At 38.9% G+C, this 27,131-nt stretch overlaps 2 protein-coding genes across 2 annotated transcripts in view; one reads left to right on the top strand and one right to left on the bottom strand.

Annotated features, from left to right (window-relative positions):
- The window catches only part of LOC139821920 (UDP-glucosyltransferase 2-like), a 110,166-nt gene that overhangs the window by 19,833 nt on the left and 63,202 nt on the right, over positions 1-27,131 (bottom strand). The gene's annotated exons all lie outside the window — the stretch shown is intronic.
- On the top strand, positions 19,615-21,409 carry LOC139822059 (uncharacterized). Its single transcript, XM_071793583.1, has one exon. It carries the CDS (start codon positions 19,889-19,891, stop codon positions 21,287-21,289), a length of 1,401 nt encoding a protein of 466 aa, XP_071649684.1. The 5' UTR covers positions 19,615-19,888; the 3' UTR covers positions 21,290-21,409.

Below are 27,131 nucleotides of genomic sequence, written 5' to 3'. Positions count from 1 at the left end.
TTTATCCGAATATAAATTTGCAACCCTTTACTAGTTACGCAAATTATTGCAACTTATTAATGACTAATTTTGTGTTACAAAATTAATGCAAAAGTGTTGCAAATCCAGGGAAACAAATTAAAAATACATTTACACATAATGTCGAATTTGCAACCTTCTACCTGTCACGCAAAATATTTAAATCAAATATATACGTTACATGCTCAATACTATGATCGAGGCCCCGATGGTTGCTTCGCACTTGTGTATGAGGCTTTAGTTTTTGGTGTTGTTGTGGTGCGTGACAATAGAAAAGTACGCGGACTTTTCTTATATCATTTCTCCTATTTTAACGGTACACATTTTCGGCTTATTTTCTGACCTTTCTTGTTGTTTCTTATTCACGTAAGAAAACGTTACACGAGTAGCATCGTTTGACAGCATCGTGCTTATAAATTAATTATGGAAAACGAAAATGTTTGTTTTATTTGTGATAAAGATTTACAAAGTGGAGCTATTGACAACGTTAAAGAAAAAGGTATCAGTTAAGTAAATAAAAATTTCTCAAATCTATAAGAGGCTGGGGCTACACTATTCGCGTTTTCGCGAATCCGATTCGCGAAAACGCGAATAGTGTAGCCCCAGCCTAAGACATTACGAAATAATTTTAAAATTAAAATATACTAATGTATCTTCAAAAAATATTTTGCGTTAAATATATTAAAAAATCATTATAGGTATCAGTTCTTTAATTAATAGTAGTGAAAAAAGACAGGACGGGAAGGCAGCTCTTATTGTCGGACTGAAAAATGTGAGAGTGCATCAAAAATGTAGAAAGCTGTACACCAACGAGAAAAGCATTAATACATTTCTTAAAAGACCGCGTGAAGTAATTCCTGACCCAGAGGACAATCCACCGTTACCACCACAGCCGTTCAACTTCAGGACAAAATGTTTATTTTGCGCCGAAGAAATAACGGAGGAATTTTTGGCAAAAGAGCGCAAGAAACCTTTCGGAAAACGAATCGAAATTTATAAGATTCGCAACGCAAATGGGAAGAAAGGCATCATCAAAGCTGCTAAAAAAAACGATGATGATTGGAGTGAGCAGGTAAACGTTTGCTATAATAATTTACATACTGATTTTCTTGAGCTTGATGCCGTGTACAGTTGCTATCAAAAGTGGGAGATTCGATTGTAGAGTGCGAAAGTTTTCTGATAATAATTTCTATCTTTAGTATGCGTATGTTTTATATTTATTACGTAAGACTTATAGATATACCTTTCGTTCAACATACGTTTTTTTCAATTTGTTAAATCATGGATTGAAGTGAGAAAATTAGTTCATGGAAAAAAGTGTATTTTTTTTAAATATACGAGCTGTAATGAATACAATTATAAATTTTTTTCAAAAGTAGATTTTGTATGAATGATTATTAAATCAATATTTCTTCAAACATTTCGCTATAACTCTGACATTTATATGAAATGTTTTGAAATTACATTTGCCGATTTATTAATTAATGTTATATATTTCGTAACAAATTTTCGTTTATACTCAATGATTAGAAAAAACTTGCGAAAAAATACAATGAAACGTACTTCTGAGATGCAATCGATCAATATACACTATTTACTATACACATGCATTAATTATTACATTTTATTATATTATATTATATTATATTTATACTTTTATATTTATTATATATGTAATACATATATAATAAATATAAAAAATGTTTGTTGAAATTTGTTACGAAATATATAACATTAATTAATAAATCGGCAAATGCAATTTCAAAACATTTCGTATAAATATCACAGAGTTATAGCGAAATACGTTTTAAGAAATATTAATTTAATAAACTTCATACAAAATCTACTTTTGAAAAAAATTAATTATTGTATTCATTATAGCTCGTATAGTAAAAAAATATACACTTTTTTTCATGAACTAATTTTCTCACTTCAATCCATGATTTAACAAATTGAAAAAATACGTATGTGTTGAACGAAAGGTATTTATAAGTCTTACGTAATAAATATGAAACATACGCATACTGAAGATAGAAATTAATATCAGAAAACTTTCTCACTGTACAATCGAATCTTCCACTTTTGTCCACGCAATGTTCACAATGTCATCACAATATTGCTTCAGGTGCTGTCGCGAATCGAGGGGATAGATTTATATACAGTGGGAGCTCAATATCATCGACCATGTTACTCTAAATTTTGCTTGCCTACGAGATCTTCCACTAACAAAACGGGCCGACCACTTGAGCCAGATGTATCTTCGGCTATGGATCGTATCTACGAGTATTTAGAGAAAAACAAAGATCAGTGTCAATTTTCTTTGCGGGAATTAAGCAGTGTCGTCGAAAACCCCCCCAGCGATGGAACAATAAAGAAAAAATTAACCGAAAAGTATGGGGAAGACATCGTCATCACTAGTTTAGTAGGACGTACTCCAATTATTTGTTTCCGTAATCATCAAGTTTTGCTAGATTCATGGTATCAGGATAAAAAACATGACGAAGCAGCCGAAAGATTGAGAATAGTTCGAACAGCAGCTGCCATAATTTCTGAAGACATAAGGACCAAAATTTATGATACAGATAACTATCCAAATCCTGAAAAATTCTTAGACACTGCAGAAGACGATGTTCCAGAAACGCTCAAAATTTTCCTGAAGGAAATCATTCTTAAACACAGGCGTAAATCCAGGGATAAATATCAAAGGCAATGTACGGCTATTGCACACTTAATAATAGCAGCGACAAGACCACGGTCATTTTTGTCTTGTTTACAAGTTGGGCTTGCAGCTTTCCTCCATTCCAGATATGACTCTAAAAATCTGATCAATGTTTTATCAGCATTAGGCTGTTGTGCTTCATACGCCGAGGTTGATACCTTCCAATTATCGGCAGTATTACATCCCGACATGGACATAAAATCAGGTTTTCTTCAATTTGTTGCTGACAATGCCGATGTCAATGTATGTACACTTGATGGATTAAATACATTTCACTCAATGGGAATGATTCAGTGCGTTACACCCAAAGTCAAATATACAACTTCACGCGGTATATTCCGGGTAACAGATGTTCCTTCTACAACCGTACTTGGGAATTTCGGGCAGATTCCCATACAAACTTTTGAGAAACAGACTACCGCAACTGGACTTCGTACAATTAAAGTTAAACAGATAGAAAACAGCAATCCCATAATTCCAAGAGCATCAGATATTTTATGGATGTATGGTAAAATGAATGACTTTCCTCGATTGTGCGGATGGAATGGCTTCATGGAAGAGATGACAGCATCGAAACAATATTTAATATCTGACATAATTGCGTTGCCATTCATTAATGCTCCTCCAAGTGATTACAATACTGTATATACAACCTTGCTCACTGCAGCCGAAAAATGCAGAAAGGCGGGGCAACAAACATGCATTATAACTTTCGACCAACCGCTGTATCAGAAAGCTCGTGAAATCGTCTCATCCAGTTCGGATTCTTTACTGAAATCGGTAATCGTAAGACTTGGAGGATTCCACATGTTGATGTCTTTTTTGGGCTCGATTGGATACATAATGTCTGGTAGCGGTTTGAAAGAACTGTTGTCTCTCATTTACGCTCCAATATCTGTAGACAAAATAATGACTGGCCATGCGTATGCGAGGGCCATCCGAGGACATATATTGACACATTTAGCCTTAGGTCGCATTATCTTGGGAATGATCGAGTTCACCGAGGAAGAGAGGATCGAAATAGAAGACGTTTTAGAAAATTTTGACGACGGAAATTGTGAATTGAAACTGCAGCAAGAACCATTCACAACAATATCGACACGAGTTCAAATCCACCTGGAGAAATTAGAACTGAACGGCCCCACTGCTAAATTGTGGATTCAATATTTCCGTATGGTCACGATAGCAAAACAATTCATAGAGGCAGAGCGAACAGGGAATTGGGAGTTGCATTTGTCAACAATCGAACAAATGTTACCATTTTTTCACGCTACTGGGCATTTCAACTACGCCTTGTCAAGCCAACTGTACTTACAAGATATGCGTCAACTTCAATCAAATATGAATTTTCGTGAGTACAGCAATTTTGTACGAAAAGGCTTTTTCACCATTAGGCGATCAGATAAATTTTGGTCGGGAATCTGGAGCGACATGACCATTGAACAAACATTGATGAGGTCCATGAAGAGCACTGGTGGATTAACGCGGGGCCGAGGACTAACCGACAGTGTTTTATCGAAATGGATTTTGGGCATGCCCATCATGCAGAGGGTAGGCGATGGAGGCGATAGAAGAATTTACAGATGTATTATCATCAAGTATGGAACAACATGTCGATGCGAGACCAACTAGACAGACGAGAGACAACAATGATGTTGAAAAACTTCTAAAATGGTTATCAGAGCATCCACCTTTTCCAGTGGATGGATTGGACAGCATTGTTTCATTGAGTACCGGGATTGTTGGCGGCATTAATATCAATTGTCACAACTCTCAAAAGATTGGGCTGGAAGGAATGAAGGCGATAGTTGGGCAAAATTTCGGTGAAATTTCTTTTTCTCGAAAAAAAAGGGTGCTTCCTTTGTCGGCAATGACATCGTCCGTGAAGATTGCTGATACTGTTATTCCAATCGATCCGGTTTTACTGTATCAACGCATTTCTTTTGCCAAAGAATCACAAGATCAACTGAAAAAATATTTCGAATACAAACTTGCTCCTTACCCATTATCTCTCTTTGATGAAGTTGGCTTGCGCAAAAGCAAAAAATCAGCTATGTACGCTTTGTTTCAACCGATAGAGGATACAGTAACTTCAGGAGATGTCTGCTATGTGATTGATGGCGGGTTTTTGCTGCACAAAGTTGTTTGGAAAAAGGGTGAGATATTTTCATTCATTTCTGACACGTATGTTAAGTATGTACAAAAGTATTATGGGAAAAATGCAGTTATCGTGTTTGATGGGTATTCAGAGGATATCGCAAAGAAAAGCACAAAAACTTCGAAACGATTACGACGATCAACGAAAACTACATCTGCAGACATTCTTTTTGAGGAATCAATGAGTGCAACAATGTCTCAAGAGAAATTTCTCTCCAATGAGAAAAATAAAGCGCGTCTAATAACCATGCTAAAAAAGAAGTTCCAAAACGCCGGGCATTCAGTAAAACAACATGAAGAAGATGCGGATACGCTCATCGTCTCAACAGCTTTGGAAATGGCCTCGGACTATGAATCAGTTGTTATCGTTGGCGAAGATATTGATTTACTAATTATTTTAACCGGGATTGCAAATGAAACTCAGAATAACGTTTATTTTATGAAGCCTGGAAAAGGAAAGTCTGCAATATGTTTGTATTCTTCCACGAGTTTGCAAGATCCAACTTTGGCGGAACACATTTTATTTTACCATGCCTTCACAGGTTGTGACACAACTTCAGCATTATTCAACCAGGGAAAAATTAAAATTACGTTACTATTAAAAAAGAATGACGATTTGAAAGAAGCTATAAACTCCTTCAAAGATTCGTACGCCGATCCAGATGTCATTGACGACGCGGGAGAGAAAGTTTTAGTCGCTTTGTACGGGGGTCAACGCAACGATTCGTTGAATAAATTACGGTACGATGGCTTTGGGCGTTCAATAACAAAAAGCAAATTTAACCTTGCCTGTTTGCCACCAACAAAAGCTGCGGCACGGCAACATTCCTTGCGTACATACCATCAAGTTCAACAATGGATGGGTAAGAAGAAAATAGCCGAATCTTGGGGCTGGAAGCAAGGACCGAATGGCTTGATGCCCATCTTCACATTGCAGGAACCAGCACCGGCAGAATTATTAAAATTCGTCACATGCAAGTGCGAAAAAGGCTGTGAAAAGCAATGTGGCTGTCGGAAAGCTGGGTTAAAATACTCTGACATTTGCTTCTTTTGTCACGGACAATCTTGCGCGAATGCCAAGGAAATCGATCACGTCGAATCGGACAGCGATGACGAAGAATTAGAAACCCGAATGGACCAGTTTTGTGCCCAAAGTAACAGATTCGGAGCGCCGTTAGACACGTACCTCGATTGCACGAACAATGACACATTATTGGACGAGGAATGCAAAGCATCTGATATCCTATTTCAAGAACCGATATTTATAGACGAAATTTTCCCTGAGAATGTGGAGAGGAACGTTTCTGACAATCCTGGACCTTCTGGCAGTAAGAGACGGAGACTCTCATAATTATAGTGATTTTTATTAAAATGAAGTAAACAGTGATTTTTATGTTATGCTCGAAATTTTATTTTAACTACAATAAAACAATTGCATAGTACTTTCAGTTACAGATTGTTGCATTTGGGAAAACTCGGAACTCAAGTGTCTTGTCCCCTTTTTAAATTCTGCAAAAATTGTAAAGTAATTGTATTTTGAATGAAGAAATCATCATTTTCCTAACTCTACAAAACTTTCTAAATGTAACAATCGTCGGAGTCAAAATATTGTATTCGATCTCCTTAACTCACATTCCATCAATAAATACTCAGTACATTAATACAATCATCGAAAAGTAAAGAAAAATATATTTGATTTGAATATTTTGCGTGACAGATAGAAGGTTGCAAATTCGACATCATGTGTAAATGTATTTTTTATTTGTTTCCCTGGATTTGCAACACTTTTGCATTAATTTTGTAACACAAAATTATTCATTAATAAGTTGCAATAATTTGCGTAACTAGTAGAGGGTTGCAAATTTATATTCGGATAAAGGAAGACATTTGAAGCACTCCGTAAAATTTGCAAAACTTTTGCAATTTTTTCACGCTTGTAAAAAGTGCAAAATAATAATTGTTGCTAATTTTTCAAGGTTGCGGACCTTGTCCGAGGTTGCAAACTTAACAGCTTGTGACGAAAAATAATCTCAACGTTTGCAACCAATTTGCAAAACTTTTGCAATTTTTTTGGCAAAATTACGACCAAATAAACAATTGTTCCATCATTAATTTAAAAAAAATATGTTGCGTGTAACATAGAAGGTTGCAAATTGGTACAGCTGTTCGGGGTAGTTGTAAAAGTTATTCTATCGGTTTGCAGCACTTTTGCAATTTTTTCCTCCAACTTACAAACAAAAATTATTTTATAAGTTATTTTATAAAAAAATTCAATGTTGCGCGCCTCAAAATAGGTTGCAAATCTAACACATTGTGGAAAATATTACAATAGACATTGCTTTAAGTTTGCAGGACTTTTGTAATTTTTTTCGCAAAGTTATAATAAATTAACGTTTTTTGCAATGTTTAGCATGTTCCGGACCTCGGGGATGGTTGCAAAATGAGATTTATTGTTATTTCAACTCACCCAATATTCCATCAAAATTTGAAAACTTTTGTAATTAAAGTGAATTGATTGTCTTTAATGACTGGCCTATTGTGCCATCTCCTCCTCGCCCAACCTCACCGTCAACATAACCTCTCTTTCAGTCCTTCTCATCTCGGAGTTCGGCTCGAACCGCCGTGCGGGACGGATGTGTGTGCCGTGTGCGCTTGCTTGCCTGATTCGTGACCGTACTTTTTTCCGTGCATGGCGATTGAGCTGTTTTGTAGAAGGGTTGTCTTGAGATCCTTTAGAGAAGATTTTATATATTTCTTATAGTTTATTGCTTCCCTCTCGGAGGGGGAGCGTGATATATATATATATATATATATATATATATATATATATATATATATATATAAAACAAAGTCGGGTTAGTTACACCATTTATAACTCAAGAACGGCTGGGCCAAATTTTTACTACAAGTATATGAAATAGGGGTAGAATTTTCCGGAATAGCAGAATAACTAATAAAATATTGGAAAAATTCACGTAAAAAAAAATTAATCTAGAAAGATATCCAAATACATAGAAAAAATACATAGAGGGAAGGAGAGAGAGAGAGAGAGAGAGAAAGAGGGAGGGGGAAAGAAAGAGAGAAAAAGAGGGGGAGAAAGAGAGAGAGAGAGGAAGAGAGGAGAGAGGGAGAGAGGGAGGGGGAGAGAGAGAAAGAGAAGGAGAGAGAGAGAGAGAGAGAGAGAGAGAAAGAGGGAGAGGGGGAAAGGGGGGAAAGAGAGGGAGAGAGAGGGACTATTTGCGTGTCTTATCACTACATTCATTACTGTTAGGCGGTACGAAGTTCGCCGGGGCAGCTAGTATATATATATATATATATATATATCACTCGTACAAAAAAATAGGGAACACTTCATGAACTCTAAAAATTAGGTTATTTTCAAACTGCTGTAAGTTGGCGAAAAATTATCGTAAAAAAAAATCTAAAAAAGCATTTTAAAGCTTGAAGTTTCAACTTTAACGCACTTTTAATGGATTTTTAAAATTTTTTTATTTTTTTTGTTGTACGCCTTAAAAGAGAACACATTGTTTTGTTCCTTAAAATTAACTTATGTTTGACTACTTAAAACCCAATTAAAAATTTTTTTTCAAAAAATTCAATTAACGTTTCATAAACTACATAATTTTACCTACAAAATGCTTTTTTTTTAATCTTCCTACGATTTTTTTTGACCGATTTACACGACTTTGAAGCAAACCCTGTATTTTTTAGAAAAAATGACGTAACTCGATGAAAAATCATCGTAGAACAAACAAAAAAAAGCATTTTAAAGCTCAAAATGTCAGCTGTAACGTGGTATCGGTGACAATAAAAAATTTTTCTGTCTTTCTTGTTTGGTGCTAAAATTAAAAATGTTGATTTATTCCTTAAAATTACACATTTCTAACACTCTGCAGTTTGATAAAAAAATTTTTTTACAAAATTTAATACAAATACCACAAACTGTAACATTTTACTTACAAAATGCTTTTTTTAAAATCTTCCTACGATTTTTTTTTACCGATTTACACAATGTTGAAGTTAACCCTTTTTTTTTTGAAAAATGACATTTACCGCCGACATTAGCATTAACCAATGTGCACCACGTGGAGGTTGTCGGTCGGATTTTGCACATCGTGTGTGTGTGTGTGTGTGTGTGTGTGTGTGTGTGTGTGTGTGTGTGTGTGTGTGTGTGTGTGTGTGTGTGTGTGTGTGTGTGTGTGTCACAGCAGAAATAAGGACTCCGCAGCTCGTCATTTCTGCAGTATTTAAATGACTCCAAACTTCTCTGCTGTGTGTGTGTGCGTGTGTGTACGCGCGCGTGCGTGCCTTTAAAATTGTGTATTACCTCTTCTCTGATTAATTACTGCTTGCAATCGCTCTCGCATGTTTATGCATCTTTCAATTGCGCTTTGTGGAATTTTGCGCCAAATTTGCCTAAGCGCTTCTTCCAATTGGTTCAGATTATACGGCTGCTTTAATCGTCATTCCATTTCGTCCCAAATGTGTTCAATGGGATTTAAATCGTGGAATCAAGGAACTCGTGATACGTGACTTGTGACATGTGGCAGAATTTCGCCAATATTTAAATGATTCCACGATTTAAATCCCATTAAACACATTTGGGACGAAATGGAATGACGATTAAAGCAGCCGTATAATCTGAACCAATTGGGAAAAGCGCTTAGGCAAATTTGGCGCAAAATTCCACAAAGCGCAATTAAAAGATGCATAAACATGCGAGAGCGATTGCAAGCAGTAATTAATCAGAGAAGAGGTAATACACAATTTTAAAGGCACGCACGCACACACAGCAGAGAAGTTTGGAGTCATTTAAATACTGCAGAAATGACGAGCTGCGGAGTCCTTATTTCTGCTGTGACACACACACACACACACACGATGTGCAAAATCCGACCGACAACCTCCACGTGGTGCACATTGGTTAATGCTAATGTCGGCGGTAAATGTCATTTTTCAAGAAAAAAAGGGTTAACTTCAACATTGTGTAAATCGGTAAAAAAAAATCGTAGGAAGATTTAAAAAAAAGCATTTTGTAGGTAAAATGTTACAGTTTATGGTATTTGTATTGAATTTTGTAAAAAAATTTTTTTTATCAAACTGCAGTGTTATATATATATATATATATATATATATAAAAATGTGTAATTTTAAAGAATAAATCAACATTTTTAATTTTAGCCCCAAACAAGGAAGTCAGAAAAATTTTTTATCGTCACCGATACCACGTTACAGCTGACATTTTGAGCTTTAAAATGCTTTTTTTTTGTTTGTTCTACGATGATTTTTAGTAGTAAGGCTATGCCGGTTCTGGATCAAGGCCTGGTGCTCGCGCGGGGTGCGGGGCGAGGGGATCTCGGCGGCGCGGGGATCTCGGCGGCAACGCCGATGACGTCATCCCCTCTCCATCCCCTCGCCCCGCATCCCGCGCGAGCACCATGTCTTGATCCAGAACCGGCATAGCCTTTTTTATAAACTAATTTAATTATTTATAACATAATTTAATTATTTATAATAAATAGGTTGCCGGCCAATAACGAGCAATGTTAGACGTTAAAATTCAAAATTTATTAATGTAACATTACAAATGGTACGTTTCGGCAACACTGTGCCTTCCTCAGCCAATTTTAACAATTAATTGAAATGCCACGAATCATGTGTCAAGAGTAACAAATTTCCACATCAAAATTAACATACAGATAACATTGAGATCTAAATTATTACATACATAGTTTAAGAAATTGTAGTTTGGATGTGGATTTTATAACTCTATAATTCGTGTCGATCCATTGTTTTACTAGTGTGGAAGAGTGTCTTCCAAAATAATAATGTAAACGATGACTTCTAAAGTCCCCCATTGTAGGCCTGGGTATAAATATAATTAAAGGTCAAGCTCGTATGTGTCAAATAATAAATAGGTTGCCGGCCAATAACGAGCAATGTTAGACGTTAAAATTCAAAATTTATTAATGTAACATTACAAATGGTACGTTTCGGCAACACTGTGCCTTCCTCAGCCAATTTTAACAATTAATTGAAATGCCACGAATCATGTGTCAAGAGTAACAAATTTCCACATCAAAATTAACATACAGATAACATTGAGATCTAAATTATTACATACATAGTTTAAGAAATTGTAGTTTGGATGTGGATTTTATAACTCTATAATTCGTGTCGATCCATTGTTTTTACTAGTGTGGAAGAGTGTCTTCCAAAATAATAATGTAAACGATGACTTCTAAAGTTGACACATACGAGCTTGACCTTTAATTATATTTATACCCAGGCCTACAATGGGGGACTTTAGAAGTCATCGTTTACATTATTATTTTGGAAGACACTCTTCCACACTAGTAAAACAATGTATCGACACGAATTATAGAGTTATAAAATCCACATCCAAACTACAATTTCTTAAACTATGTATGTAATAATTTAGATCTCAATGTTATCTGTATGTTAATTTTGATGTGGAAATTTGTTACTCTTGACACATGATTCGTGGCATTTCAATTAATTGTTAAAATTGGCTGAGGAAGGCACAGTGTTGCCGAAACGTACCATTTGTAATGTTACATTAATAAATTTTGAATTTTAACGTCTAACATTGCTCGTTATTGGCCGGCAACCTATTTATTATTTGACACATACGAGCTTGACCTTTAATTATATTTATACCCAGGCCTACAATGGGGGACTTTAGAAGTCATCGTTTACATTATTATTTTGGAAGACACTCTTCCACACTAGTAAAACAATGGATCGACACGAATTATAGAGTTATAAAATCCACATCCAAACTACAATTTCTTAAACTATGTATGTAATAATTTAGATCTCAATGTTATCTGTATGTTAATTTTGATGTGGAAATTTGTTACTCTTGACACATGATTCGTGGCATTTCAATTAATTGTTAAAATTGGCTGAGGAAGGCACAGTGTTGCCGAAACGTACCATTTGTAATGTTACATTAATAAATTTTGAATTTTAACGTCTAACATTGCTCGTTATTGGCCGGCAACCTATTTATTATTTGACACATACGAGCTTGACCTTTAATTATATTTATACCCAGGCCTACAATGGGGGACTTTAGAAGTCATCGTTTACATTATTATTTGGAAGACACTCTTCCACACTAGTAAAACAATGGATCGACACGAATTATAGAGTTATAAAATCCACATCCAAACTACAATTTCTTAAACTATGTATGTAATAATTTAGATCTCAATGTTATCTGTATGTTAATTTTGATGTGGAAATTTGTTACTCTTGACACATGATTCGTGGCATTTCAATTAATTGTTAAAATTGGCTGAGGAAGGCACAGTGTTGCCGAAACGTACCATTTGTAATGTTACATTAATAAATTTTGAATTTTAACGTCTAACATTGCTCGTTATTGGCCGGCAACCTATTTATTATTTGACACATACGAGCTTGACCTTTAATTATATTTATACCCAGGCCTACAATGGGGGACTTTAGAAGTCATCGTTTACATATTATTTTGGAAGACACTCTTCCACACTAGTAAAACAATGGATCGACACGAATTATAGAGTTATAAAATCCACATCCAACTACAATTTCTTAAACTATGTATGTAATAATTTAGATCTCAATGTTATCTGTATGTTAATTTTGATGTGGAAATTTGTTACTCTTGACACATGATTCGTGGCATTTCAATTAATTGTTAAAATTGGCTGAGGAAGGCACAGTGTTGCCGAAACGTACCATTTGTAATGTTACATTATAAATTTTGAATTTTAACGTCTAACATTGCTCGTTATTGGCCGGCAACCTATTTATTATTTGACACATACGAGCTTGACCTTTAATTATATTTATACCCAGGCCTACAATGGGGGACTTTAGAAGTCATCGTTTACATTATTATTTTGGAAGACACTCTTCCACACTAGTAAAACAATGGATCGACACGAATTATAGAGTTATAAAATCCACATCCAAACTACAATTTCTTAAACTATGTATGTAATAATTAGATCTCAATGTTATCTGTATGTTAATTTTGATGTGGAAATTTGTTACTCTTGACACATGATTCGTGGCATTTCAATTAATTGTTAAATTGGCTGAGGAAGGCACAGTGTTGCCGAAACGTACCATTTGTAATGTTACATTAATAAATTTTGAATTTTAACGTCTAACATTGCTCGTTATTGGCCGGCAACCTATTTATTATTTGACACATACGAGCTTGACCTTTAATTATATTTATACCCAGGCCTACAATGGGGGACTTTAGAAGTCATCGTTTACATTATTATTTTGGAAGACACTCTTCCACACTAGTAAAACAATGGATCGACACGAATTATAGAGTTATAAAATCCACATCCAAACTACAATTTCTTAAACTATGTATGTAATAATTTAGATCTCAATGTTATCTGTATGTTAATTTTGATGTGGAAATTTGTTACTCTTGACACATGATTCGTGGCATTTCAATTAATTGTTAAAATTGGCTGAGGAAGGCACAGTGTTGCCGAAACGTACCATTTGTAATGTTACATTAATAATTTTGAATTTTAACGTCTAACATTGCTCGTTATTGGCCGGCAACCTATTTATTATTTGACACATACGAGCTTGACCTTTATTATATTTATACCCAGGCCTACAATGGGGGACTTTAGAAGTCATCGTTTACATTATTATTTTGGAAGACACTCTTCCACACTAGTAAAACAATGGATCGACACGAATTATAGAGTTATAAAATCCACATCCAAACTACAATTTCTTAAACTATGTATGTAATAATTTAGATCTCAATGTTATCTGTATGTTAATTTTGATGTGGAAATTTGTTACTCTTGACACATGATTCGTGGCATTTCAATTAATTGTTAAAATTGGCTGAGGAAGGCACAGTGTTGCCGAAACGTACCATTTGTAATGTTACATTAATAAATTTTGAATTTTAACGTCTAACATTGCTCGTTATTGGCCGGCAACCTATTTATTATTTGACACATACGAGCTTGACCTTTAATTATATTTTAATTATTTATAACCTAATTTAATTAATATAATCATTTAATTTAAAAGAAATTTACATGACTTAAACTATGGAGTTGCACGCAGGAAGAGATGGCGTCGAAGACCTTTTTTTTTTCCTAGGTCTACGTTCAACAAAAAAATTAACAAAAAACCATATTTTACGTGACTTAAACTATAGAGTCCCCATAGTGGGGAAATGGGGGTGGAAGACAGGAACGGACAAGTTCATACGTGCCGTGATGAGATTATTCTATTTTAGATAAAAGTTTTTATCTATCTTTTAATAATTTTATTAATTCTTTAAATTTGAAATGAACCGTTTATATAATTAAAAAGGACATTTTACCGCAACATATATATAATTTAAACATAGAGGAGGCTAATGTTAGATGAAAACGGAAGAGAGATTGAAAAATAATTTTGCCACTATTTATGCCAATATTCAATTTTTATTCGTAATTTACATTTTTGCTTCAATCTCAAATAGATAGCAATGTTTACGTGACTCAAACAATAGAGGCGGGTAGAGGCAGTCTTCAAGCTTGCAAGATCACTTGGGTCCACCGGGCCTTTTTTTTTTTTCCTGGGTCCGAGTACCTTTTTTCTCCGAAGGGAAATCCTGCATTGGATACCCCTACCCCGGGGTGAGGTGGGTGGTTATGCCAGACTCCCACCGACCCCTCCCACGATCCACCAGCCTTCTAAAACTGTAGAAAAACAAAATAGATTAATGGTTTATTAAAAAAATAATAATAATAATAATTTTAAAAAGTAATACTTACGTTGATATTTCATCAGGCTTCACGTTTCCATGCAACATATATCCTATTTCGTGCAACGAGGACATATATTGCATGGATATATTGTATACAGCGGCTGTCTGCAATTTCCACAGGTACGATGGCGTATTGCGTTGAATGCTTTGCTTATATGCCTTCGAACGACATATACTGGCTCGGCTTCAGTGTCCGCGTATGCATTCATACATAAAACACAATCCTTGTGTCCTGATCCTGAACCGTCTGTATAATATACATAAATGGCGCAATATTTTGTGCGCGCATTGAACGCCAAAATTTCAGGACGATACATGGCTCTAAAGACGACTTCTCTGCAGTCATCGTCACTATCCGCAGTTTCATAAGCGCTATCGTCTGACAGCGCGTTTTCTTCTTCTCCATCAGCCACAACGTCGTCAAAATGATCAGCCATTTTAATGTATTATATTATAAAAATGAACTTAATGACGATGACACAAAATATCAAAGACACGATAGTATTTCGCACCAAGTACACACGCAGAATGAGACTGTTACGCACGAGACTGTTACGCACGAATGTACAAATGCAAGTATCCAAGATTTTTGAGATTTGCTTCACCTGATGTGTAGATATACTTTAATTGGTGGGGATATCTCTCAAAAAGATGGTGAAAAACAGGGATAAAAAATTCTTTGTTTTTTTTTTCCGTGGAGGTACATTTGGCCGAAAATTATTCATGAAAGAGCCATATAAATGTTATAGAATTGAGCACAGATGGTAGGCAGGTATAATTATGACCTGCAATTGCCGCATCCTTCGACGAACTGTACGTGTCAGGACATGGTTTATGTTATCATTTGGATGAAATTTTTTACTAATAAGCAAATAGCTTATTTACTTATTGAGACCCAAAGGGTTTAAGGAATGTCACGTCTCTGTGACGTAAAAGTAAAAGAGGATGAAATGATAGAGAAAAGAGAAAAAGTGATTGAAGAAAACGATGAAGAAGAGCGTTAGAATCATAGTATGCTCAAGCAAGCAAGCGAGCAAGTTGAAAATATGGAGCACAATGCGATGGAAGAATTAAGTGCGTGGGAACAAATCAATGCGTGGGAAGAGTTAAATACGTGGGAAAAATTAAATGAGCAGCGATGCAATCAGATTATCAAGGTAAATATACAAATATACAAATTAATATTAAAAATAATGGAGTGTGATATAATTTTGTGACATAATTTTGTAACATTATACTTTTTTTTGCCAAGGATTTCCACAATATGGAGGCGGTGGAAGGATTCGGTCTGAGGCTCACGCGGAAGGATCTTCACACGCTGGCCGACTCAAATTGGCTGAACGACGAAGTGATAAACTTTTATATGAACCTGCTGATCGCCAGAGGAACATCTTCCGACGCGTATCCGAAAGTGCACGCGATGAACACGTTTTTTTACCCAAAACTTCTGTCGGGCGGTCACTCGTCGCTAAAGCGATGGACTAGGAAGGTGGACATATTTGCGCAGGATCTTGTGGTTGTGCCTGTACATTTGGACGTTCACTGGTGTATGGCAATAATAGATTTTCGCGATAAGACAATTGTCTATTACGACAGTATGGGCAGTGATAATCCGAAATGTCTGGCTGCGCTAAAACTATATTTACAAAATGAGAGTCTTGACAAAAAGAAACAACCTTATGATATGAGTGATTGGGAATTTTATTCCGCCAAGAACATTCCGCAACAGACAAACGGTAGCGATTGTGGTGTATTCTCTTGCATGTTCGCCGAGTACATCTGTGCAAACAGGGAGATAACGTTTACGCAGGATGACATGCCGTACCTTAGAGACAAAATGTTTAGGGAAATAATAAATGGCAAACTTTTGTAAAAATTATATAATAAATAAATATTTGAAATATAAAATACAAAATGTGTGATTAATATTCCTTCCATTAGTATTATACATACATACATACATACACACATACATACATACATGCATACATATATTATATTATATTATATTATATTATATTATATTACATACATAGCTGAGTATGTCTGCGTTCCAAAGAAATTTTGTATCGAAGAGTTTCTTATGCAAATGTTATAGAATGGCATGCCTATGACAGGCAGCTATAATTTATGACCTACAATTGTCTAACCCTTTGACAAGCTACGTGTCAGGAACATCCGTCCCCGTAGCTGCTCAGGTGGAGAGGGAGGGAGTAAAGATAGAAACAGTCAAAACTCTTTTACGCACGAACGCATGAGTGCAAGTACCTGAGATTTTGAGATTTGCTTCACCAGATGTGTAGATATACTATTATTAGTGGCGGGGGTATCTCTCAAAATGATGGTAAAAAATAGGGACGGACAAATTCTTTGTTTGTTTTTTTTGTGGAGGTACTTTCAGCCGATAATTATTCATGAAAAAGACATACAAATATTATAAAATTGAGCTCCGATGACAGACTTCTATAATTTATGACCTAAAATTGTCTCGTCCTTTGACGAGCTATGTGTCGGGGCATGGTTTATGTTACCATTCGGACAAAATTTTTTTACTAATAAGCAAATAACTTATTGAGCTTATTGAGACCTAAGGGTCTAAGGGATGCCACCTCTCAGTGACGTAGAAGTAGAAGAGGAAGAAATGATTAAAAAAAAGAGAGAAAAGAAGCGATAGAAGAAAAGTATAAAACGATGGAAAATAGTGTTAAAATAATAGTATTCTCAAGCAAGCGAGCAAGCGAGCGAGCAGTCTTTGGAATCTTTGGATCGAAGGAAACGAGAATATGGAGCACGAGTTGTTGGAGCAAGAGTTGAAGGAGCAATCCGAGCGACTGAATTCGATCGAAGATTTTGCCGCGTGGGAGCAACGATGTGTTGAGTTTATCAAAGTGTTGGAAGAACAAGGCCGAAATAAACGGCCTCGATTATCAATCGACAACCAACATCGGCAACCAACTTCGTTGGCGGCTCAAATCGCACGACTCGAAGGTCTGAAAGATTCGGTACGTCGACGTTTCGTGCATGTTGGTGCAGGATATAGTGCGAGTGAGACAGGACTCAGATGGCGCGAGATAGATATGGCTTTCAAAAGTCGCATATTGACTGGTGCGGTGATCAATACCGATCACATTGAACCGCGAAAATTTCTCGAGGATGCGAGAAACATTGTATTAAATCATGTGTGGAACGTCATACAACAACATGACAGTGTAAAAATATACACAATGTTCAACGGTGAGTTTGTGGTGGGTGATAAACGCGCAAACAAAAGTATTTATTCGAGAAGCTATGAACTCCTTCGCGAGTCTGATTTGGAAGAGTGGTATGAGTTGCGCGTTATCGAGCCCACTTTAGCATCGCTGGAGGAATTCCAGGAACGTGACAGCGGGTGGGCGTTGTCGCGTATACATAATTTAATGCTAAACATAAACAAATATAATCCATTGCGCACGGGATGTTACATCGATTTACCGCAAGAAATTAAATTAAAGAAAGCGGTGATCAACATTCAATCAACGGACAATGCGTGCTTCGCGTGGTCGGTGGTCGCCGCGCTGTATCCAGTTAAGCAAAATACATGTAGAATAGCTTCGTACCCTCCTTATAAAAGAAAATTAAATTTAGAAGGCATCGAATTCCCAATGTCGTTGAGTCAAATTAAAAAATTTGAAGATCTCAACGGCATTTCCATCAATGTGTATGCCATCAAGAAAAACAAGGATCAACATACAATCTTACCAATACAGCTCACCGACCGAAAGATAAACAACAAACATGTAAATTTGTTGTACGTGGAAGACCCGCGAGATGCCAACGTGGGACATTTCACCTGGATAAAAAATTTATCACGCCTCGTGAGCTCGCAGATTAATAAGAATGCACACAAAAAATACTTTTGCGATCGGTGAGTATATTTCTATTCTATTCTATGATATTTCTATTCTATGATATTTCATATTTTTCAATGAAAAAATAATAAATTATTCTTTTTCGCAGATGTCTACACTATTTCAGTTCGGGTGAAAAATTGGCAGCCCACACCGTCGACTGCCAGGAGATGAACAACTGTGCCATTCGACTGCCACGTGATAACGACAAGTGGTTGAGTTTCAAAAATCACAGCATGAAGGAGCGAGTCCCCGTTCATCATATACGCGGACTTAGAGTGCGCCCTGAAAAAGACGGAAGCGGATCCAGAAACGTCTGGTATCTATCAACATCATGAGGTATACAGCGTCGGGTATTACGTACGGTGCTCGTACGACGACTCGTTATCCGCGTATCGATGTCGTCGCGATAAAGATTGTATCACGTGGTTCGCCGAGGAGCTAAGACGTTTAGCTCACAACGTAAAGCCTATCTTGTCTACTAATATACCCATGGCGGATTTGACGCGAGACGAGTGGGAAAAATTTAACAGCGCAACGCACTGTCACGTGTGCGAGAAACCGTTCGCGCCAGACGACACGCGGGTACGCGATCACTGTCATTTAACCGGTAGGTACCGAGGTCCCGCACACTCAGACTGTAACCTGAATTATAAAAATTCATATCACATTCCCATAGTTTTTCATAATTTATTAGGTTACGATTCACATTTTATTATAAATGAAATAGCCACTGCTTTTGAAGGACGTGTAGACTTACTTCCAATCACAAAAGAAAAATACATTTCGTTTACGAAAAATGTTAAAAGCACGGAAGACAAAGATATGAAAACTTGTGTCAAATTAAGATTCATCGACTCATACAAATTTCTTAGCACGAGTCTCGAAAAATTAGCATCCTTCCTCAATAAGGATAAGTTAAAAATTATACGTTCAAAATTTTCCGCGTTATCCGACCAAGATTTCGAATTATTGACGCGAAAAAGTGTCTTTCCATACGAGTACATTGACTGCGTCGAAAAGTTGGAGGACTCATGTTTACCACCGCGCGACTCGTTTTACAGTTCATTGACAGGTGACACCGTATCCGAAAGCGATTACGCGCACGCCGTGAACGTCTGGCAACGGTTCTCCATTCAAACCTTGGGTGAATACAGCGATCTGTATCTAAAGACCGATGTCTTGTTATTGGCCGACATATTTGAAAATTTTCGCGATAGCTGCGTCGCGAGTTATGGACTCGATCCAGCGCATTATTACACTCTACCAGGTTTCACGTGGGACGCTATGTTGAAGCATACGCGCATAAATTTTGAACTGCTCACGGACATTGATATGGTAATGTTTATCGAACGTGGTATTCGCGGCGGCCTCAGTCAATGTTCCGGTAGATACGCGCAAGCCAATAACAAGTACATGCAATCTCACGATCCATCAAAACCATCGTCGTACCTGATGTATTTCGATGTAAATAACTTGTACGGCTGGGCGATGTGTCAACCATTGCCCTACGCAGATTTTCGATGGGTCAACAACATCTCGAACTTCGACGTGAACGCGATCGCTTCGGATTCACCCACAGGTTATATTCTCGAAGTTGATCTCGAGTATCCACAGTGTCTGCATGATACGCACGCTGATCTACCGTTCTGTCCGACGAGTGATAAGCCGCCCGGCAAACGAGAGAACAAACTTCTCGCGACTTTATACAATAAGGAGCGTTACGTCATACACTACCGCAACCTACAGCAGTGCACGCGCCATGGCCTTCGCGTCACAAAGATACATCGCGTATTGCAATTCACTCAATCTACGTGGCTCCGCGATTACATCGAACTCAATACGAAATTTAGAACGCAAGCAAAAAACGATTTCGAAAAAAATTTGTATAAATTAATGAACAACGCTGTATTCGGTAAAACTATGGAGAATGTGCGCAATCACGTCGATGTAAGATTATTAACAAACTGGGACGGACGATACGGTGCGGAGGCAATGATCGCGAAACCAAACTTTCACAGTCGAAGTGTCTTTTCAGACAATCTAGTCGCCACTGAATTGCGTAAACTCGAAATAAAGTTCAACAAACCAATCTACGTGGGTATGTGCATCCTCGATATATCCAAAACATGTTTGTATAAATTTCATCACGAGTACATGTTACCGTTGTATCGCGACAAGTGTAAAGTTATGTACACCGATACGGACAGTCTGATATATCACGTAGAGTGCGACGATGTATACGAGACGATGAAACGCGACATCGACAAATTCGACACGAGCGATTACGCGATTGACAACGCGTACGATATACCACTTGAGAACAAGAAGGTGCCAGGCTTAATGAAAGATGAAAACAATGGCGCGATCATGACGGAATTCGTTGGACTCAGAGCGAAGATGTATGCGTTGAAGGTGGATGGTAAAAAAGACACTAAAAAAGCAAAAGGCGTCAAGAGTAACGTCGTAGCGCGTACTATAACGTTCGACGATTACACGCGGTGTCTGAAGGACGAAATTGAAATGACGCGACAGCAGTTCTGTATAAGATCAAAGTTGCATGAAGTGCACACCATCCGCGAGACGAAAATCGCTCTGAGTCCGTACGACGATAAGCGATACATTATACCCGATTCGATCGATACGTTACCGTGGGGACATTATCAAATACCCCCTCCGAAAACGTAGTGTATTGTATGTATAAAATGTAATAGTATAACGTAAAGTAATGTAATGTATGTACGTATGTATGTATGGTAACGTAACGTAATGTAACATAAAGTAAAGTAATGTAACACATATTATATTGTTGGAAGGGATATTAATAAAAATATTGTACATGTATCTATTTAATATTTCTTACATAGTTTATTTTTCATATGTTTTAAAATACGATCTGCATGAATTAAATAACATTGTCCTTGTGTATCCATGAGTTGTGCGATCCATCGAATCCCAGCCATTTCACGTAGACCTCGTCTCCCCTCCTGCGCAGTACTTTCTCCACGAGATACGTGTTCGGGTAAGCCACGCGATGTAACTCGTGCTCATAGAACGCTCCAGCGATAGATTTTCCGCGATAGTCCTCCAGCAGATAGGTTGCTGGATTAGTGTGTTGCACTTTAACGATCTTAAACACCTCGGTGCTCCAATTTGGTGTGTAACCCTTCTCGAAAATTGTCTTGTGCTTGCTAACGCGTACCCGATCGCCTACTTTGAACTTTGTCAAACCTGCGATCTTGATCGCGCTGTACACCGTGGTTAAGAGTCTTTCAGCGATTGCAGGAGTAACGTCGACGGGTCGCATGCCGATCGTTCGATGCTTGCGCGCGTTGTACTCCGCGACGAGACGCGGTAGCTCGTCGAACCACTTGTAAGTTCCGTTGAACGTAAACATCTTCCACATGTTATTCTTTAACGTGCGATTGAATCGCTCGACGACCGACGCCTTCAACACCGAATATGTGGAATAATGATTGATGTTGTGTTTCCTCACGAGACGTTGCACGTCGGTGTTGTAAAATTCCTTCCCCATATCGGTTTGTAAGTTTTTCGGACATCTCCCGCTCTCTCGAATTATCTTGGCGATAACTTCAGCCGTCTCGCTTCCACCTTTACTCTTGAGCGGTACAGCCCACGCATACTTGCTCAGCACATCGATGACGGTGAGTATATAATGGTAACCTTTGTTGAAATGTGAGTATGAGCGCATCTCGACAATGTCAGCCTGCCACAGGTCGTCATATCCCCGAACTATGACGTGTCTTCGTGGAAAATTTCTTCTCGCTGGAGCATGCAGTTCTTCGACGAGTTGTTGCTTCTCGATATTTTTACGTCCATCGGATGTCATGTTTTTTTTTTTTAGCTGTGTGTAATAATATGCACAAAGAAATTATATTATGATTTATATCTCAAACTTTTTTAACAATTCAATAGCCGTTTATTTCCATTCATTGTCCTTCAATAGCCGTTTTTGTCTGCCGGTCGTTCTTTGTCCACTAGCCGTTTATAGCCATTCGCTAGCTGTTCATAGCTGTTTCTGAGTCGTTCGTTAGCCGCTTGATAGCTATTCCTGAACCGTTCCTGAACCGTTCGTCGTTGCCGTTTATCGTCGTCCGTTAATCGTTCATAGCCGTTCCATTTGTTGCTATCCATTGTTGCTGTTGTTGTTCGTTTTTGACTCAGCGGTGGCCAAATGTCGAAGCTCGTGTATCACAATCCGTAACGCTTGCAGATCCTTCTCGAACACAGCCAGCTTCTCGTCTGACTCTTTCTGTCGATTGCTCGACATTTTAAAGCACTGATCCACGTATAGTTTGTTAACCACATCATCATCAGCTTCCGGTTGCGCCACGCGTCGAATCTTGCGCGACTTTGCATCAAAGTTGCCGGCAACCATACAAAGAGCGTTATCCCGCACGTAATTTCTGACTACTCCATTGCATTGATAGTTCGGTTGCGTCTCGCCTCGTCCAAGCGATATACCAAACTTGTTGATCGGCATTTCAATGGTGATTGAATGGTTCGCCAACGCATGGTTTAATTTATAATAAGCCCAGCCTCGCGAAGCTCCTCGATGATCGATAGGATCTCGTTGTCGTGACCGTTGTGACCCGCTTGGCGCGAAGCATCGAGCAATTGGAGACGATCCACCAGCTCGTTGGGATCGTCCCAGTGCACGTAGTCGACCTTATTGTCCGTTAGCGTCATCGCGCGAGGCATGCATAATCCCATTCCAGATTTTTTCTTCCTGGATTCGGGAGGGAACAACGATGCGATTACATGTAAATACTTGTGTCCCCTGTTGCTCTTTATTCGCTCGCGAGGATCGTGCTTGAATTTATGAGCACTCGTTGCCAACAGCAGGCTCTTATACTTTTTCATATCTCCCTCCGTGTAGATCTCGTCATCGGGCATTCTCTTGAAGATCAACTCATAAAGACCGGGTGTACCGATATATCGTATGCCATCGATAATTATCCTATCCTCGTTGTCCAACTGAAAACGTTTATTACCGAGCATCATTCCATCCTTGCCGAAATAAACGCCGTATGCGGGGTCTATATTTCGATCGGCGCTCACAAAAGCCCTGATGTACTCTCGGCCCAGTGGACCCAACTGATCTTGCAACGTTTGTAGAAACGTTTCTCGTCCCTTCGACGTTTCCAACTGCTTTCGTACGGATGTCGCGATCGAGTCGTCTGTGGTTTTAAAAACATTCGCGTTTGTGAGGAATTCGGGAATTGTATCTTGCACGGTTCTCGCCGTCGTCGACGGTGTGGAGGTTATCGGTAGTACTTTCGATCGTTTCGATTGATTAGATTTATGCGGTGTCGATGAGAGATCCAACCAGGAGTCTGATAGCTTTCTCTTTTTCGACGTCGCATCCTCCCAATCCTCCTCCTCCTCCTCCTCCTTCTCCTCCTTCTCCTCCTTCTTGCGCTGCTGAAAGGGTAACGTTTCGATCCCCACGTAAGCGTCGCTCTCCGTCGGCTCCTCTTTCTTCACCGAGATCGAGTTGTCTGCGATCTTTTGCAACGGTCCGATGAGAGGCTTAAAGTGTGCGTCCAACTCAATGTCCTTCACGATCTTACCGGTCTTCAAAGCGCGAAGTTTCTTACGAATCGAATCACTCGTTTTCGCAATCTCCTTCACAATCTTCTCGCGCTCGCGAATATTCTCGCTCCTGTCGATCGTGGCCATCGCGGGAAAAAGCAGACTGTTAATCTCACGTTTTAACTCGACGAGGTATCGACATCGACTGACCGCTTTTGCGTATCGCGAACACGTTAAATTCTTTTCTGTATCGGCCATTCGAAAGCGCGCTGTCCTTGTCTATCACTACGAACCCGTACTTGCGTTGCCAACAATCGTGGCACAACGCACAAAATTCATCGTACGACATGTCGGTATTTACGTGATCGTTGTACACGTGTTTCAGATTGGTACCATCCTGTTTGAACAGGATCAGTAGGTTCGCGTTGTCACGTATCAGATGTTTAGGTATTCTCGCGTACGTTTGACAGAGATAGAAGCAGTCGACGCTCGAGTGCCTACCCATTGAGAAGTACTCTCTCACAGCATCTTGCTTATCGCATGCCACGTCATCGAAGACGAAGATTGAGTTTGGACGCGCATCGCTCGGCGGAATGACGTCACTGTTGTTGGAAAACGTAAAATAGCCAATCTCTTCTATCGACGTTAATACATTCTCCAAGTATCGATATTTCGGTTGCTGCAACGATTTCGAGTACACATACACGTTCTCGAAACGTACACCGTGCGGACTTTCCAGCAAGCTTATCAGAACGTTGGTTTTACCGCAATTCGAGGGGCCGCAAATGATCGCGCGTATAGTAGTCGGTAGCATTGCACCGTGTCTGCGCTTCTCCGCGTTGCTCCCCATCGACCGTAACCTGTCGTCGCAATTCGTCACGCGAATCGTCAACGGTTGTCGCACGAATCTCATTTTTCAGACTGTCGACTGGAGCTTCCGGCCGAACGCCTATTTATAGGTAGGCGGCACCGCGAATCGCTCAGTTGCAAAGATGTTCGTCCTGCTGACGAGACCTTCAGATATCCGCAATTTGAGTGTCGAACAGCTACAATTTGTGCCGAAACCTGTTCTGTTGCAAATGTGCTGTGATCACGTCCACTACGTGTGGGACAAGCTTCCGGAACATATAAAAACAGATTCAGAGGTTCAAACATATCGTCGCTGTTACGAGCATTACAATCAACCGTGGCAGCGAACGCACATCGACGGTCCCGCGCCATTGATAAAGGATTGCTACGAATGCCAACGAAAATAGGCAAAGGCTTATTAAATCGCGCGATTAACGCACTTCCGATCGAATTGCATATCCCCGGCTATCAGTTTTGTGGTCCGGGCACTCATTTAAAAAAACGATTAGCAAGAGGTGATCAAGGTATTAATCCATTGGACACAGCGTGTCGTGAACACGACATAGCTTATTCTCACAGTAGCGAGCTCACCGAGAGACACGCGGCGGACAAGATACTCGCCGAGAGAGCGCTAGGACGCGTCGTCGCGAAAGACTCGACTCTCTCCGAGAAAGCTGCAGCTACCGCCGTCTGGGCGGCCATGAAGGCTAAACGGAAGCTCGGAATGGGTTTGAAAATAAAGGCGAAGGCGAAGGCGAAGACGCAGACGAAGATGAAGATGAAGAAGAAGAAAGCGGATTCGAAAAAACGGATACTTCCGGCAGCGAAACGCGGTGGTATCTTGCCCATTCTACCGTTGTTGGGAGTTCTCGGTTCGTTAGTCGGTGGAGCGGCGGGGGTCGCGAAGGCTGTGAACGATAACAAAGTCGCGCGACGTCAGCTGGAAGAACTTAAACGACATAATCGCGCCATGGAAGGTCACGGACTTTATCTCGCTCCGTACAAACGTGGACGGGGAGTCTCGAGAAAAAAAAAAAAACGTCGAAGAGACGCTAAAAATTCCGAAAGGTGTAACTACCAACGTACAACTGCAACAACTTGCAAAGCGTATGCACATTCCATATTTTAGAGGTATTTTTATGCGTACTACCTTACCGATGGATGGAGTGCGTCGAAACGAGAGTGGCATCGTGAATTTGGATAACGCTGAGGGACCGGGTACTCACTGGGTGGCATACGCGAAGAGGGGAGATCGAGCCATATATTTTGACAGTTATGGCAATCTTCGACCGCCGAGAGAATTGGTGCTGTATCTAAAGAACAACGTGACGCAAATCGAGTACAATCACACACCTTATCAACGATACGATCAGAGCAATTGTGGACAACTGTGTCTGCGCTTTCTACAGACGGTTGATGCTCAATTTAAAGCCTGGCGTTGCATTGTTTGAACTCAGTATTCATTCAAACATGTCACTGACATTTACGCTCACCGGCAAGAGTAGCATCCTCGCGGTAAGCTACTTTCCCACCGTGGATTTGAGCGACGGTGATTATGAGCTCGGTCTGACAGATTTCGAAACCTATTACACGATACCGAATGTAAATTCTTCGAACAATAAATTCTACTTTGACAACAAGGAGATTACCGTTCCCGAAGGATCATACGAACTGCGTGATATACACACGTATTTGAAACAATCAATTTTACAATTGGACCAATCCAATAATATTGCGAGAAAGAAACATGTCGGCGAAGATGAAGAATATCCGTTGATTATTCGAGCCAACAACAATACGATGAAGAGCGAGATCAAATGTGCTTATCGGGTAAATTTCGCCAAACCGAACAACATTGGATCGCTGCTAGGATTTTCAGCGAATCGTGTGCTGGAGCCGCGACAATGGTACGAATCGGACGTTCCGATAAATATCATCAGTGTAAACATCATTCGCATAGAGTGTAACGTGACCGCGGGCGCGTACAGCAACGACAAGTACGTGCACACGATACATGAGTTTTCGCCGAGTGTGCCACCGGGATATAAGATATCGGAAACGCCGGCGCAGATCATTTACCTTCCGATCATCGTACGGAGCATTACTGATCTAACGATTCGTGTCG

This window comes from Temnothorax longispinosus, chromosome 11 (genome assembly GCF_030848805.1).
Source record: "Temnothorax longispinosus isolate EJ_2023e chromosome 11, Tlon_JGU_v1, whole genome shotgun sequence".
Classification (NCBI taxonomy): domain Eukaryota; kingdom Metazoa; phylum Arthropoda; class Insecta; order Hymenoptera; family Formicidae; genus Temnothorax; species Temnothorax longispinosus.
This window is presented reverse-complemented; position numbering and strand designations above follow the sequence as displayed.